Source organism: Maylandia zebra, linkage group LG7, assembly GCF_041146795.1.
Source record: "Maylandia zebra isolate NMK-2024a linkage group LG7, Mzebra_GT3a, whole genome shotgun sequence".
Taxonomy (NCBI): Eukaryota; Metazoa; Chordata; class Actinopteri; order Cichliformes; family Cichlidae; genus Maylandia; species Maylandia zebra.
Window position 1 is genome coordinate 43,178,513 of NC_135173.1, and position 16,949 is coordinate 43,195,461.

At 39.6% G+C, this 16,949-nt stretch overlaps 1 protein-coding gene across 1 annotated transcript in view; it reads right to left on the reverse strand.

Annotated features, from left to right (window-relative positions):
* Positions 1 to 16,949, reverse strand: part of si:dkey-112m2.1 (transmembrane protein 132C) — a 184,126-nt gene that overhangs the window by 6,143 nt on the left and 161,034 nt on the right. The window contains exons 7-8 of the mRNA XM_004538248.3: positions 11,874 to 12,082; positions 6,832 to 7,141 (exon numbers count right to left, since the gene is read on the reverse strand). Coding sequence (XP_004538305.2) covers positions 6,832 to 7,141; positions 11,874 to 12,082 — 519 coding nt within the window. The remainder of the gene's footprint in view (positions 1 to 6,831; positions 7,142 to 11,873; positions 12,083 to 16,949) is intronic.

A 16,949-nucleotide genomic window follows, 5' to 3' on the forward strand; every position in this document is an offset into this window, starting at 1 on the left:
ATGAAACTGTATTACCACTCTATCATATGGTAGCACTGGAAAAGATAAAAGGTTATACTCACAGCACTTTATTATGTGGAATGGGCCTAAATTAATTTAGACTATTGGCTGATTTAACAATCTACACAACTGTCAGATGTAAAACTGTAAATGCTACTTTCTAGGTCTAACAAGACCTTGGGTATATTTTTTAATGGGCTTCCATTTATGAGTAACTACTTATCCTATTCAGGGTCCATGGCTCGTGTATTTACGAAGAAAAGAAAAAAAAAACCATTGCAACTTTGCTTTTCAATCTTCTTTTTACATATCTGAATAAAATCAACAGTAGAAGAACAAAAAAGACAAAATGTTTGAAAATAATGAGTATATGTTCCTCTTGCACATTCCTCTAATAAGCTACACTTGCGGGTTATTAGTGTAATACTACAATATGTCCACCTGTATAAATACTATTTTTAAAATTGCATTTAAGATGTTGGGAATGAACCAATATAACAAACCAAAAATTGCAGTTCTGCCTCTGTACACTGCCACAGTGTATTTTAAATCAAACAATCAATTTGTAGTGCAGACTTTTAGTTTCAATTCAAAGGGTTTCACAAAACTTTTCCATTAACACTTTAGGAATTACACACATGCACATACAATATACACAGTTCCCCATTTTTGGAAGCTCAGAATTAATCCGGTCGTTAAGTCTGACGTCACTAGCCGTGTCTGGACCTAAACTCCGCTGCAGGTCCATATATCAAACGATCACTATGGCATTACTGAGAGTTGAAAAACTGTCTAAAGTCTTTCATCTTTAATAAAATGATCAGCGTTCTGCTCTACCAGGTGTAACAATTGAGATTAACATCCAGGCATCCATGAAAATGGAATTTATGACATTTAACGGAGTTAGAAGTTAGCAGGAAGTTAGCTCGCTAGCTTCTATCTAAATACAATATAGCATGTCCTGACTGCGGGGTTTTGGAAACAAATTAAAACGTACAGCTCTGTTATCACTTCCAACATAAATGAAGACAGAAAACTAAACAGCAGTGACGTTTGTAGGGTTACTGAAGTTTGGCTAGCTGGTATATAATGATGTGCTACGTGACCGCTAGCGACACAGCTATGTTAGCATAATATAAACAAGCTAACTTTTTTTTCCACTCGATAAAAGTTAACGTGAGTGTTCTCGGTGGTCAGGAACAAATGTAATCGCATGGCAGGATGCTGTAAAAGGACCAAACTTCAGCCAGGAGAATAACTGAGATAATCCATCCACAATACGAGGTTAGTCATTCATATACTGCTGCATGGGCTGGGCTGTAGTTACATGCTAAGGTTTTAAAACTGAGCTTAAATAAATGATTAGCGGTAATAAAAGCCGAGGGAGGTCAACAGGGATCACTGACTGTTTTAGGAGCTTTTTGAGATCAAATAGAAGAAAATACATAACATTAAACATGTTAACAACACAAAAGCCATATTAAACGCAGACTACTTTAGGCCCGGAAGTAGGATTCGTCACGTCATTACTTAACGACCGGATAGGACGGTTGACTGAAAAGCGGTTTCATGGTCAGGTGAGATGTGACAAATTAATTAGGCATATCTAAAGTTGACTCAAAATGTTGAATTTGTATTTAATTGCTTTGCAATGTAATTTTAAATATGAAAGCCTAACAGATGTGAGTGCAAGTAGGGGAGGTTGTTACTAGGTTGGAAAAAAAAAAACATAAAATAAATAAATCAGAAGTTTAGCAAAAAAACTTTAGTGTCCAACAGAACAATTTAATACATTATTGAAAAGAAGGAATGCACTGACTAGCTTATAAACACCAAAAGGCCTCAAAGACTACAGAAGACAACGAAGTTATTATTTACAACAGACTTATTTCCATGGTTAAGAAAAGCAACTTCATGAGATCTAACCAAGTGAAGAACACTTGAGAGGAGGTAGGAATTCATTTGCAATGTCTGCAATCAAGAGAAACCTTAATAAATGGAAATCCAGAGTAAGGTGCAAACCACCGGTTTCCCAACAAAACACAATGAAATGAAAATTAACTTGTGCCAGAATAATGTGAAGGAAGGAAAAAGTACGGAAAAGGAAAAGAGCAACTGTAGTATACCTCATTACCTGTCTAACACGGCGGAGACAATGTTATGGGATGGACATGTAAGACTCAATAGCATTGATGTGACTGCTGATAGATGTAGAATGAGATTTTCTGAAATGTACAACATTATAATCTTCTACGGTTCAGCCAAATGCAACCCAAGGGTTAGTCAAGGCAAAGATATAAAATGTTTTTTTGTTACTGAAGACAAAACTGAAGGCTGAGAGAGAGAAGTGAAAGTGGCTGCAGTAAAGACTTAGCAGAAAATTTCAAGGGAGTAAACAGTATTTGGTGATGTCCATGAGTTCTACACTTCAGACAGTCATTGACTACAAAGGACTTTGATCCAAGTCTTAAAAATAATCCTCATATTTTGAAATTATGTTTGTATGTCCGATTAATGTTGAGCCCCTGAAAATGGGAGACCATGGATAAGAATATCTCCACAGGAAAAAAACCTTGAATTAAAGCTGGAAGTGCACTTCAATTGATTTTTTGATTTAAAATCCACTGTGATAAAATGAGAAAAATTGTTTCTTTGTCCAACAAATTATGGACCTATAATGAGAAGCACAAGTCATAGAAAGCATGATGCTGAAATAGGTTGTGCTGATTTTAAGAGAAAATAAAACATAAAAAGGCTTGAATACCACCACCAGTAGTTCATTTGTCACGATCCACAGTGGCAGACCGAGTGGAGAGTGTGTGGAGGACTCAGGTGCAGACATGGGCGAAGACACGAAACTGAGTTCAAACGAAAAGCGAGCCTTTATTTTGGCTGATGACATGGGGGTCAAACAAGGCAAAAGCACAGTGACGAAACTAAACTATAACTAAACTGGGAAACTGGTACTATGATCCCACAGAAAACTATGAATGCAAACATGGTGGTTGAGAACACAGACGACGCAACACTGAACACAGCAAGGCTGAGGACTAAATACACACATGAGGTGATCAGGGGAAGTGGAGACACATGGGGACACAGCTGACCAGAATGAAACATAATGACAACACAGCGGAGAGTAAACTACATGCAGTGAACAAAGAACAGACTCTTTCAAAATAAAACAGGAAACACGGAGACATAGATATGAAACGAACTAGACAACAAGAGCCACACAGACATGACACATAATGGGTAGGCACACGAACCAGGGAGACCGACTACAGGGGAAGATGACAGAAACGATAACATGAACTTGACAATATAAGACACACAGACATAAACACATGAAGGGCAAGGGAGACTTAACACAAGGGTAATACAATAACAAATGAGCTAGAAAAACTTAATGAACCTAAACAAACAATAAACATCAAAATAGACTAAAACTCAAAACACTGGGTCGCACGACCCAGGACCATGACATCATTAGGCTGACTGTTGGGCTTATGGAGCTGATTCTGTCATTTGTCCACCTACTACACTAAGCTTTAACATGATTTCACTCGATGAAGCCCATAAACTTTGACCTGACCAGCATGGCATGCCAAGCACTACACTAAAAATACATAAGCTGATAGCACACAGGCAACAACGTTGACTTAAAATGGACAGCTGGATAGCTGCAGACTATTTAAACTTTCTCTGCATTTTGATTTAATTAACACAAGCTTCTTTCATACAGTGGGGCAAAAAAGTATTTAGTCAGCCACCGATTGTGCAAGTTCCCCCACTTAAAATGATGACGGAGGTCAGTAATTTGCACCAGAGGTAAAAAAAAACCAATGAATTCACATGGTAGGATTTGTAAAGAATTTATTCGTAAATTAGGGTGGAAAATAAGTATTTGGTCACCTCAAACAAGGAAAATCTCTGGCTCTCACAGACCTGTAACGTCTTCTGTAAGACGCTTTTCTGTCCCCCACTCGTTACCTGTATGAATGGCACCTGTTTGAACTCATCATCTGTATAAAAGACACCTGTCCACAGCCTCAAACAGTCAGACTCCAAATTCCGCCATGGCCAAGACCAAAGAGCTTTCGAAGGACACCAGGAAAAGTATTGTAGACCTGCACCAGACTGGGAAGAGTGAATCTACAATAGGCAAGCAGCTTGGTGTGAAAAAATCAACTGTGGGAGCAATCATCAGAAAATGGAAGACATACAAGACCACTGATAATCTCCCTCGATCTGGGGCTCCACGCAAGATCTCATCCCGTGGGGTCAAAATGATCATGAGAACGGTGAGCAAAGATCCCAGAACCACACGGGGGGACCTGGTGAATGACCTGCAGAGAGCTGGGACCAAAGTAACAAAGGTCACCATCAGTAACACACTACAACGGCAGGGAATCAAATCCCGCAGTGCCAGACGTGTTCCGCTGCTGAAGCCAGTGCATGTCCAGGCCCGTCTGAAGTTTGCCAGAGAGCACATGGATGATACAGCAGAGGATTGGGAGAATGTCATGTGGTCAGATGAAACCAAAGTCGAACTTTTTGGTATAAACTCAACTCGTCGTGTTTGGAGGATGAAGAATACTGAGTTGCATCCCAAGAACACCATACCTACTGTGAAGCATGGGGGTGGAAACATCATGCTATGGGGCTGTTTTTCTGCCAAGGGGACAGGACGGCTGATCCGTGTTAAGGACAGAATGAATGGGGCCATGTATCGTGAGATTTTGAGCCAAAACCTCCTTCCATCAGTGAGAACTTTGAAGATGAAACGAGGCTGGGTCTTCCAACATGACAATGATCCAAAACACACCGCCCGGGCAACAAAGGAGTGGCTCCGTAAGAAGCATTTGAAAGTCCTGGAGTGGCCTAGCCAGTCTCCAGACCTCAACCCCATAGAAAATCTGTGGCGGGAGTTGAAAGTCCGTGTTGCTCGGCGACAGCCCCAAAACATCACTGCTCTCGAGAAGATCTGCATGGAGGAATGGGCCAAAATACCAGCTACTGTGTGTGCAAACCTGGTAAAGACCTATAGTAAACGTTTGACCTCTGTTATTGCCAACAAAGGTTATGTTACAAAGTATTGAGTTGTATTTTTGTTATTGACCAAATACTTATTTTCCACCCTGATTTACGAATAAATTCTTTACAAATCCTACCATGTGGATTCATGGATTTTTTTTTCACATTCTGTCTCTCACAGTTGAAGTGTACCTCTGGTGCAAATTACTGACCTCTGTCATCATTTTAGGTGGGGGAACTTGCACAATCGGTGGCTGACTAAATACTTTTTTGCCCCACTGTATATCGCTTTATCTGTAATTTAAAGTTTCCTGTGACCAGCGGTGAAAGAAGCACTTGTTCTTGTCTCACACATTCACATACTACTAGCAGCCACGATACTAACAAGTGAAATAAATAAGGTCGGATCTGTTGTGGTGGCACAATAGTAACCCATGTGGATTTAGAGTAATACTGTAGTATAGCTGATTGAACATATCCTTGAATTTAAAAAGAAAATGGAAGGTTTCACAACGCCATTCGACTGCTTCAACAACTGATGTTCATTTAGTGTGTGAGAACATGTGCTATACTGAGAAACGCCTTATTGGATTATTGGATAAATAGTATTCTGAGATACACGGTGAAAGGGTCACAGAATGAGAGGCTGCACAGGTGCAAGCTTTTACAAGACGTGCCATGAAGGCATGTTTCTTTGTCAACTCATGATAGGCTTAAGTGTTTGTTCCATGCTGCAATCAATATAGTTGTTTTTATATCTTACTCCGTTTAGACTAAAAAAACATTCTACCATACTCTGCACAGACTCTTTCAGTCCATAACTGCTTCACCATATGTTCATCAGCTTATTGTTAACCTTTTATGTCTGTCTGTCTTACTTTCTATCCATCTATCTGATTGATATCTATCTTTATATCTATCATGACCCCAAATTGGATAACTTAGCCTCTTAAATGTGATAATATGATGATTATTTATCTGTGGCTTACAAGTTCAAATAACATTTTGAACATTAATATTGGAGCAGATGACCATTAACTTTTTAAAAAAATGTAGTAGACTAATGGTATCTTTAGTGGAGAATTAAAGTTATGCTTTCTATGTGTGTCCTGTCCCTGCATTTATAAACAAACTAGAAAGCCACATTCTGCTCCGCATTGACAAAGCAAAGCGGCTGAGCACAGTTTGGAGCTTTTCAGCTTGAAAAAACTTGAAACCCTGTTGGGTAATATTGACTGTGACAATAAGACGGATAAGACCAGAGTCAACAGTGGTCCGACTTTTTCTATTCAGTTGTTTTGGTCCATCGTGCTTGTGCTTTGCTTAATTCATACATTTCTAATACTTCAATGTCAACCTAATCAAAATACTTTGCATTAAAAGAGTCTAGATGAATGGATTTGCTTTATTGCTTTTAGACTTCTCATTGTAATTTTCCTAATCCACTTGCCAGGTTACTTTACTGCTGCGTCTATGTCAGTTTATCAGTTCAAATACGTCTGATATTGTGCTCACTTGTGACCTTTTGTTTGGCTGCCAAAACAACCAAGCCAGTCAGGTCATTTAATCGAGTAAAGCTGCATGTTTCCTTAGTAACAACAAAGACTGTATTGCGATGGCTGATTCAAGCATTAGTTACTGCAGCTTCCGTGACAGTTACAATTTAGGTCTATGAGATGAACGTGTAAATCCCCACTGATCAGTCATGGCAAAACAATCCTGACAGCCACACTGCAGAGACATGCAGTACAACTTCTGCTTTAGAAACTGTGATAAAATATACATAAATACAACCTGTAGTTTGGTGTTTCCAGTGCTCAGCCCGATTACGACTTGGTCATCCAGAAGCTGGGCAACCTTTGGGTCCTCCACCCTCAGAGACTCCTTCACCAACTGTGTCACATCCACCTGCCAGTCGGTGCCCAGCAGGAAGGTCTGCTGGCCCAGTACATCTTCCTCCATGGCTCCTCTACTTTCACTGATGTCAGCCACAAAGTGGGTGAGGATGCGCAGAGTGGTGCTTTGGTACTGGGCAACACAAGCAGTCTCTGTCCTCCCCTCTACTGGATCGACACCATCCTTATCATCTGTGACCCTCTCGTACCTAATGAAGAATGAAAAGAGGAAAACACTGATCAACTGCTGGCAAGCCTGAAGAGCAGGGATATCATAAACCCATGTCAGACTGTGTTTGAGGTAAAAAGCGCTGAGAGCTCTCTGTGGACTCTGTGTCACCATTAGTGTCCATGAAGTAGAAACTCTCTGATGTAAAGTATTTACTGCTGTCAAATCATCTGCTGTGTGCTTTGCTGCAAGTTCGCCTGACTTTCCAAAAGTAATAGCCTCCCATTATTTTCAAAAATCCCTTAAAAACAGCTTGCAGAGAGAAACTGCCACCCGGCTTGCGTTCTCATTTTTTTTAAAAGAGCAACTGATATTTTTCTGTGTACCTGCTATTTATTTGGCTCACAGAAAACACTCTGCAATTTTGGCATCTCAGAAAATGTTTCCTAAAAAAAAATCTATGTTTTTAAACTCACAGCTGGATATTTGTAAAGCATTTGTTCTACACTCTTGCTCCTATTTAAGTGGAGCTTATACAGCCCTTTATTTTTATTTATCTAAAAAAAGAAGCCAACCAACCCCCCACAGATAAATCTGAACATGGTGGAAAAGAATGAAGGAGAAATAATCCTTTAATGGTAGCAACTACAGAAATCCGTTTTTATTTGCGTGCTAATAGGTGCACGCCTAGCCCAGACCCAAGATGGCAGTAAAATACAAACACCAGAAATGTTCAGAGTGACAAGTATTTGCAATACTTGCCAGACCTCACAAATAATTGCCTTAATCAGTATTGTTTGGCCTATAAAAGAGGTTGAGTCTTAAAGAAAAAAGGTTTAGCAGAGAGCTGAAGCTCCTCCTTGCCTAGTTTGCTAACGGCCAATTTTTTGGATCAAAGATTTTCATTTCCTGAAATTCTTTTTTCGCCATTCAGGGCTAAAGACAAGAGGGACCGCTTACCTGTTATCAACACACAAGTCAAGCATCCCTTATGGTACCAGCATGCATCAGTTCACATGCCATGAGTAACCTGCACATTTGGAGCAACATTTCCTGTCATTCAGAGGATCTTTTTTCAGTAAAGGCCTTGCTAATTTAAGCAGGTCAATGGCAAATCACATTCTGCTGTTATTACACCAACCTTAATTAAAAGTGTTTGGATATTAAACTTGCCTGCTGTCTATACCTGTCACCCATTTATAATAAGTAGAATGAGAAATATGAGCTCTCTTGAATTTTTATCACATATGAAACAAAAATGGACCCAAATGCTTACAGTATTTTAAAAAATGCAATGCAACACAGTGGTAAACATGCCCCTATTTGAACTTTGTGCCTTTGTGCTACTTGTTGTCTTCTGTTTTCTGAATTAATTGCAGTGTTTAAATCATTTGCAAAGGATTTTTTTACACACCAACTGGAAATGCTGTTGTAATAATAAAAATGTACATTTCTAAAATACTGTAAATATCCCACTGGCCTGTCTGTGCTGTATTTTCTTATTGGTATGTCTTACCATTCCTGTTAAGGAACAAGACACACACATTATTCTCATCCATCTCCACTTTATATTCCATTAGTATATATCACTCGCCTATAAATCTGTTTTTCTTCTCTCTTTTTTCGTCCTGTGCTATGCCATCATCATCGCTCTCACACTGTGTGTCTGCCTCATTCTATATTCTCAACATAAACTTGTTATTGGACTTCCTTGTAATCTATTTTTCCAACTTTCTTCCTCTGCTTTTCTCTCCCTCTTCTCCTTGCTCTCACCTCATATTGTCTTTTTCTTTCAAGCTCTGCCAGCCTCTTTTTACCGGTCAGGTGGCCAGGGGTGGAGTGACAGTGACAGTTCCCATTAGGTTTAATGAGGTATGGCCGGTCTGGCAGGAAAACGGGCTGACAGGTTAACATGATGTGGCCCAATGGCTTGGCTTAGTTATAACCTGCCTTCCCCATCCCCTCCCAGGTTCTTATTCCACATCAGCAAAAGGACGGCACTTTAAACCAAGGTGACACTATTTGCTGGCATCAGAAACAGGAGGTCAGGACATGTTTGTTGCAGGAAGTGAGAGGTCAGCCATAGCACTTTTGTCAATGTACACATAAGCACACTGACCCATGAAAGCATTAATAAACCAGTGCCACCCCTGTTAAAGTACACATAACACACGTTCTTCACACAGTGATGCGCTTGAAAGAAATGATTGATGTGATCTTGCTTAGGTAGCAGGGGGCATTTGTGTTAGAGTGCCACCCTGTGGGTGGTACGCTAACGTGAGGAAATGTGAGGTATTTCTGAGTTGAAATACTCTCTAAGACTCCTTAGTTAGCATTTACAGTGCTTTCTTTAATTGAAAACATAAATATAGCCCTCCAAGGCCTATCTCCCCTCACCACACTCCCTGCCGGTGACTGATGCCCTCAGGGGTCGGTGCATTGGTGGTTCTTGGTGTCCGGGGCTGGGCGCTCAGGTATGTACCAGCTCACTCCCGGTGGCTACTTGGCGGGGCCTGGCGCCTGTTGCTCGGTCAGGCCTCCTCCGGGGTGCGGGTGGCCCTCAGGCCTCCGGCCTCTGGGCCTGCAGCTTGGTTCACTCTGGCACAGCTGGCTGCCGGCAGAGCCGGCGGGCACGCCGGTGCAGCCCCCTCTAGCTTCTGCTCGGTGGCTACTGGGTGACGCCTTGTCTGGGGATCCTCAGCCCTTCCCATGAGGGTGGCACAGATGCCCCTCCGGTGGTCCTCCTTGGGCTCTCGCACTCTGGGGCCTCTGGATGTCTGGGGCCTGGATCTCCTCCATGCCTGCTTCATGCCCTGGGGGACGGGGCTATGGCTCTCTACATTCTCTTGCAGACCATTACATGTGGAAACCATTTGAATACAAGCGCGCTGATCCACACAGGTGTGCACACGGGTGTTCACTGTTCGTAGACTTAAATTACACCTTTCTTGGCTGCTACTTCAAAGCACATTGTGCGCTGTCGGTCCTGCGTGCTGCACAACAACATTGAATATTTAGTATTTACTGCTGTTTACACTTAGCTAGATTAATGCGATGATGTTGTGTTTAGTATGTTGCTTTGGTTCTTTTTTGCTCGTTTTCTATTCTTTCTCTCTCAACAGGTGATCCAGGAGATTTTATTATTATTTTTTCCCCCTTTCTCACTGTCCCTCTTCCCTTCTGTTTTTCTTTTCCTTCCTCTTTCTTTCTCCCTTTCCTATCCCTCACTCATGTCTGTCCCATCTGTAACAACTGAAAATAAAATAAATAATAAAAACAAAGGTCGATCAAATGGACCAATACGGCAATGCCACGATGATCCATTTGGCAAAATAAATCCATTGGGTATCCTTGTTGGTCTTCAGACAACAATTCTGACGGCTAAAGAACCAAATGGGACAGGCAAAAAACAAAACAAAAAAAACAAACAAAAAAAAACATAAATATAAATTAAAAAGTGTTTGTACACATGATATATACACCATAACTACCCCTGTTGCAATAATGAATGACATTATTTTGACATATTTCATCATTACATACTACATAACATGTTTTCCAGTTCAAAAATAGTAAACATGGCCATTTTGAAAGCAGCGTCACTATTACTGAAAAAAGAACAAATTTTAAAAAACTGTCTTCACAAGAAGTTGGGCCAACACCATGAGTGTCCTGATGGTTGAGTTGGTGCCTATGAAAGCCATGCCATATGACCTACATCATATCAAACCACACAGACGGATTTGGGCTGACCCTTCCATCCAAGGTGACAATACCGATATCCATATAATCTCCTGAAAGCATCAGAATAGGTAAGGTAAGTTCTTCTGTGTTAAGCACATTGAGTTTCACAGCAAACTGGGGCTCTAACTGTGACGACTGATTCTATCACTCATTACTCACTGCAACAAATCATGACGTGTATGTCATCTGCTAGCTCATGTAACCGCTGCTTTCATTCCACAGTATAATTCATGAATGTATATCTTGGCTCAAAGACAAAGATGGTAAACACTGGGGCGCAGGGAACAATCTAAATCTTGTTCACTTTATAAACACAACAGTGCTCTATTGTTTCTTCAACATAGTCACTATAAATATGATCACAGTAAATCATAATTATAAAAGCTATTATTAAATGTAAATTAGTCACTGCGCTTCACTGATCTTTGATATTGAAAAGGGTTAGTTCTATTTTAATCAGCAGAAATCATATTAGCAGAAAGATCATTAATTTAAATATTTTTATTAGGATCATCTTGTACAACTCACGCTGAACTGCACAGATCATTGTACACTATATATCTCTTTAAACCCTCAGGAATATGCTCAAGCTCTGTAATGCTCAAAATTATTAGTCATTCCTTATTCAGTATAAGTACTTTTTTTCCCCCTGTAGACCAATCCAGTGAATTATTAGACACTTATTATGCAGCTGCACTTGCATTATGCTTCATATGTCTGCACCATCATTACTGAGCCAATTTCATGTGGTCTCCATTTTTATTTTTTTATTTTTTTAACCAAATGAAAAATATGATTGTCATAAAGGGATTGTTAAGAACTTCTCAGGTTTATGACCTACACAGAGAAATTTAGATTTTTGATTCTTGTGATTTTTTTAAGTTGCCAACTTTTCTTGTGATATACAGATGTGGGATAAAGCCCCCTCGGCCCATCGGAGTCAGTTTCTGAAGTGATGAAAGTGATGATGTGTTTTTTTTTTATTACAACATGCAACAACATAGACACAACAGACAGTCATGACTTACCTCCTATTGCCCATACTAACAGGGACCTTCCAACCCTTAATCTGACTGAGCTCAGGGTCAGCCACATCAATTAGCAAGGGCAGGCGGGGCATCCATACGCTCATCTCGAGTTGTGCATTCAGAAAACTATAGGTGAAGTTAAGCATCACCCTGTTTTTTCCTCTTGTCTCCTTTCCATTGACATACACATAGTCACAGCGCTCTGACACCTAAAGAATAAAGGAAAAATTGCTGTGAGAGGAAGATAAGATGCAAACACACTATCTACAGTTCAGTCAGATCTCTCAAGTCATCAGGGCAGATCTTTAAACGGTTCCTATAATTAAATCTAAGCGTGATGATGTCACGGTCTGGCTGGGGCAGACCGTATGTGTTGCAGAGGAGGACTCAAACGCAGACCAAAACGTAGTGTGGATAAACAAAACAAGCCGTTTATTGAGGCTAGCAATGAGGGTAAAAATAATCGGGCATCGGTGAAAACTAAACAATAACCTAAACTGGGTAAACTAATAACAAAACATGAAAAAGCTTAACCATAGTGAACTGACATGGGTACCTGGGGATGAGACATAGGAAACAACGGACGAGTACAACGGGTGAATACAACGGACGACCTGACAAAGAATGACTGAGAACACACAGACTAAATGGACACAGGAAGATAATGAGGGAAGTGGCAACACCTGGGGAAACAGCTGGCACACATGAACATAATGACGTCACAGTGGGAGAGTAAAACTGAACACGATGAACACAGAAACGCCAGACCTCTTCACAATAAAACAGGAAACAGAGTGAGACATAGACATGACAACCTGAACTTGACAACATAAGCCACAGACATGAAATACATGAAAAGCAGGGGAGACTTAACATGGTGGAAACACAAGGGGAAAATAACTAGAAACACCTAGGCATGAAAACGATGAACTTAGGAAACCTGAAGGCTACATAAACTAAACACAAAACGCTGGGTCAGCAGACCCAGGATCATGACAGATGAAGGTGCTTTCAGTTATTGCTGTCCTGTTCTTCGGAACAAGCTGCCTGCTGACCTGAAATCAATTACATCTGTGCATACATTAAAAACAGACTAGAAACCTTTTTATTAACACAGGCCTACACTCAGCACATGTTTTCACTGCCTTTGGCATTGTAAACCTACACAGGTTTTTATGTTCTTCTGTGTTAAGCACATTGAGTTTGCCATTGCCAAAACAATTTACATGACTTAAAGATTGCAAAGTACTCAAGAACAATCTCACTGCCAAAAAACAACAACAACAAAAAATAATAAAATAAAATAGGAATAAATAATAAAGCATAATTAGACATAATGTTTTCGTGTTGCCCATCTGTCCATCCATCTGTCTGTGCAACTCTAATAAACATGTTATTTCTTAAAGAATACTTAAACATGACTTAAAGATTGCAAAGTACTCTAGAATCTGATTGCCAAAACAATCTAACCGGGAAAAAATAAGAATAAATAAGCAGATACAAAAATCCACTGTAGAAGTAAAGTTGCTCTATTTCACCTTTTTACTTACATAGTAAGTAAATCTGATCATTTAGGCTGCTTTGAAAAAGATTTAAGTGCTTGGATTACTCAATTTCTTCCAGTTTCTTTTCTGTGTGTGTTTGTTTCAGAACCGCTCTATTCTTAATGCATGCCTGTGTGTGAAGCATAGTATGTGCACAATTTATGTGACTTTGGTCCAACTTAACAGATGGAGCTACGAAATGACACAAACCTAATTCATCTAGCCAGAGAGAAAAACACTTGCTCAAAACAAATTATGAAGTGTCTGGATAAAGTACACCACCAGTCATTTGCCAAAGTTACTCTAATACATCTCCAACATAAAGAACTGATACAGCATGAACATCAGAAGTATCTGTCATTATCTCCAAAGCCCCAGAATCTCCTTATCAAACATTTCCCCCTTGACGAACAAATGTATTTAACAGTCTGTCATTGAATTTTGTTTGTAATCACTTGCATTTCATTTTTTTTCCACTCTCAAATACCATATAAGCTTGATTGGCACAACTGGTAATTTCAACACATGTCCTCAATACTGACAATTGCTTCTTTATAACAAACCAGTCACAAGAAGACTGTCATCTGTCGCCACTTCTTTGCATATAACTTGGCAGCTTTACTCTCGAATGATGTCAAACCAAGCCCTCTCTCTGAGGAACAAAAGTGACAGCTTGCTGTCTGTCAGTTTTCTCCTCCTCCTCCCTTTCATTTCCCTTTTCTCTTTCTCTCCCACTCCTTCGCTCTCACCCTCAGCCTTCTCCAGCATTACTGCACCTCCTACATATTTCGTCTTCCTGTAATGAGAACAGGTTGGAACTCTGAAAGGAGGATTCTTAGATATGAGGGAAAGTTTAGGGTTTCACCTCGATGTATGCTAAATGGAAATGTAAAGCGGTATGAATGCAATTCATTTTCATTTAAAGTTTCCAAATTATTTGTCTTAACGAGTGCAAACCAAGGAATGCAAGGCTGATACTGGATTGCATACAGTCACAAAACTCACACAAGGATAATTTCTTTGTTCTTGTGATTTTAAAGTATGGAAGGCAACCATCCAGAGAGTAAACTAAATCTATCTACTTCTGCATTTTTTAGTCTCACTTTTTTTTGCTCATTTATTATGCCTCAATGCTTAAGACATAATGTTTTCAGACTGCCCATCTGTCCATCCATCTGTTTGTCTAATTCTAGCAAAGGTGGTATTTCTTAAATAATACTTAAACAGAACTTAAAGACTGCAAAGTTCTCAAGAATGATCTGATTAAACTTAGTGGCAAAAGACCAAGGTCACGGTGACCTTACACAGCACTTTTTTGGCATTAACCGAATAATTCACTTGCAAAATTATGATAAACCTCATACAAATGTCTACCATGCACTGCAAAAGTACATAAAACACACTAGATATTGAACAAAATATGATGGAACAGATCCAAACGTGACAGAAAACAAAACATGCCAAGGATTGCATCTGTGTTTTAAGGGAGAAAAACTTTTGCTCTTTTGCTTTTATTCTTGGTTTGCTTTGGTAGCATTTTTTGTTATTTCCACCTATTCCAGCACACTAAACACTGCATCATACTAATAGGATCTAATAACATTTTATAGGTTAACTTCACTGTGACATCATAATGAAAAGAAAAGTAAAAACAACTGTTTTCTTACTGTTACAGCAGGGTACACATGAGAGTTACTGACTGAAATAATTCTGTCTGACTAACCTGACTAAAACCGACTCATGAGAGAGCACTGTATTTAACATTTATGAAGTACTATGCTTTGGGGGTTGCAAAATTTCTAAAAGTTCCTAAAACCTAAAGAGCTAAAGCTTAGTGGTTTACTGGATCCGTCAAGTGTTCTACATTATTGGGATACAAGGAGAAACTGTAGCGCAACACTTTAAATCAGAAAATAATCATCAGAAAATAAAAACTTGCAGTGCAGTACAGCAATGATGGATCTATTGTCTTTTTTTCCCCATTCTAAAGCTGTGACTTATATGAGGGGGCTCACAGGATTTGGAAACAACGAGCATTTTAAAATGGGTTCAATGGCAGTTTGTGTCTGGATTGCTATTGAAACACTCTTAAATACACCACGCTATAAATGTCGAGAGCAAGCCAGATGACTGGGTGAACTTCAACACAGTATTATTATATGTGAAGTGTAAAGAAGAGTACTTGCTGTGATTGAGGCTGGAAGTTACACTACATGGACAAAGGTATTGGTCCATTTTAAACCTCAGGTGTTTTCAGTCCTATTTTCACAGGTAAAATCAAGCTCCTAATCATGCATGCAGCATCTGTAAAGCAAGCGCTCACTGCATTCAAGTACCACAGCTGCAGAAGTCAGTTGGTATAAAATTTCTTCCCACTAGAAGATCTAGTTGCTATTTAAGCATATTGTGATCATACTGCCCTTCAGTAGAGATTCAAACTATAGACTGAATGTTTTTTGTAAAGGTAACTTTTTTGCTGAAGTTCATAAAAATGTATATGATTATTGCATTTTGTTTTTTTAGTCATGATTAACATGGCATTAATCATGTAGTGCAGTAAGCACAGCAGTCTGTTGAAGGTATTGTATTTGAATATAATGTTAGGCAGAAAACAATGTTTTATTTATGCACTGACAGGCTACTTACACTTTTTCGTGTCTTGTCTTGCAGGACGGGCTGCACATCTGGTTGTGTCGTTCCACTTTTTTCTTCCTAGTTTGATGTATTTTAAAACTTGGGGTTGTTTTTATGTTAACTGGGCCAGGCGCAATGTTAGTCGGGCAATGTGCAGTCCCTGAGTTGGGGTTAACGCCTCACAGGAATCAGGCCTTGCATTGGTGTGTATGGCAAACTGATTTGCTGTGTCTATTATAACTTGGTTGCAGTGGTATCAATTATTTCTTAGGGGTACACTTAGTGCATGTAATAAGCACCCCTGTGGGATCGTATTTTTTTGGGGTGGATTTGGTTAAAAAAAAAAAAAAAAAAAAAAAGCACCTGTAAGTTTCCTGTTGGTGAAAGCGAGTTATCATGTGATTGCTACACTGCTGACGAGCTGCACCATTAAAGGTACATTATGGATCATTAGTGGTCTTTTATTATGATAGTCTGATTTGATTGCAAACTCTCTGAAATAATAAAATTGTATACATTTTGGATGATTTTGATCACTTGTCCCATTTATTCTGGACTCGTCCCTGCATGATTTCCTGACTGGAAGTTTGTAAGAGCAGGATCAAGGCCTCAGTGCTCACCATGGGTGTTTTTGATCACTACACGTATATAACTCTCTTATGTTTCCCAGTGTTTACCAGTTTCCTGTCTTTAATGACCCTATGTTTGTGTCACTGTTGTCACTTTGGGTTTCTTTTGGTAACTACATTTCCTTGGGCTTCTTTTGTTGTTTTACTCCCTATCTTTGTCCCTTGTAATTATCTGCTCTGCCCTTATTGTGTTCATCAGTTGCCTTTGCCTTGCTCTTCCACTTATCTTTGTCAGAGAAGTGCCCTTTGCTCATGTTTCACCTGTGCTC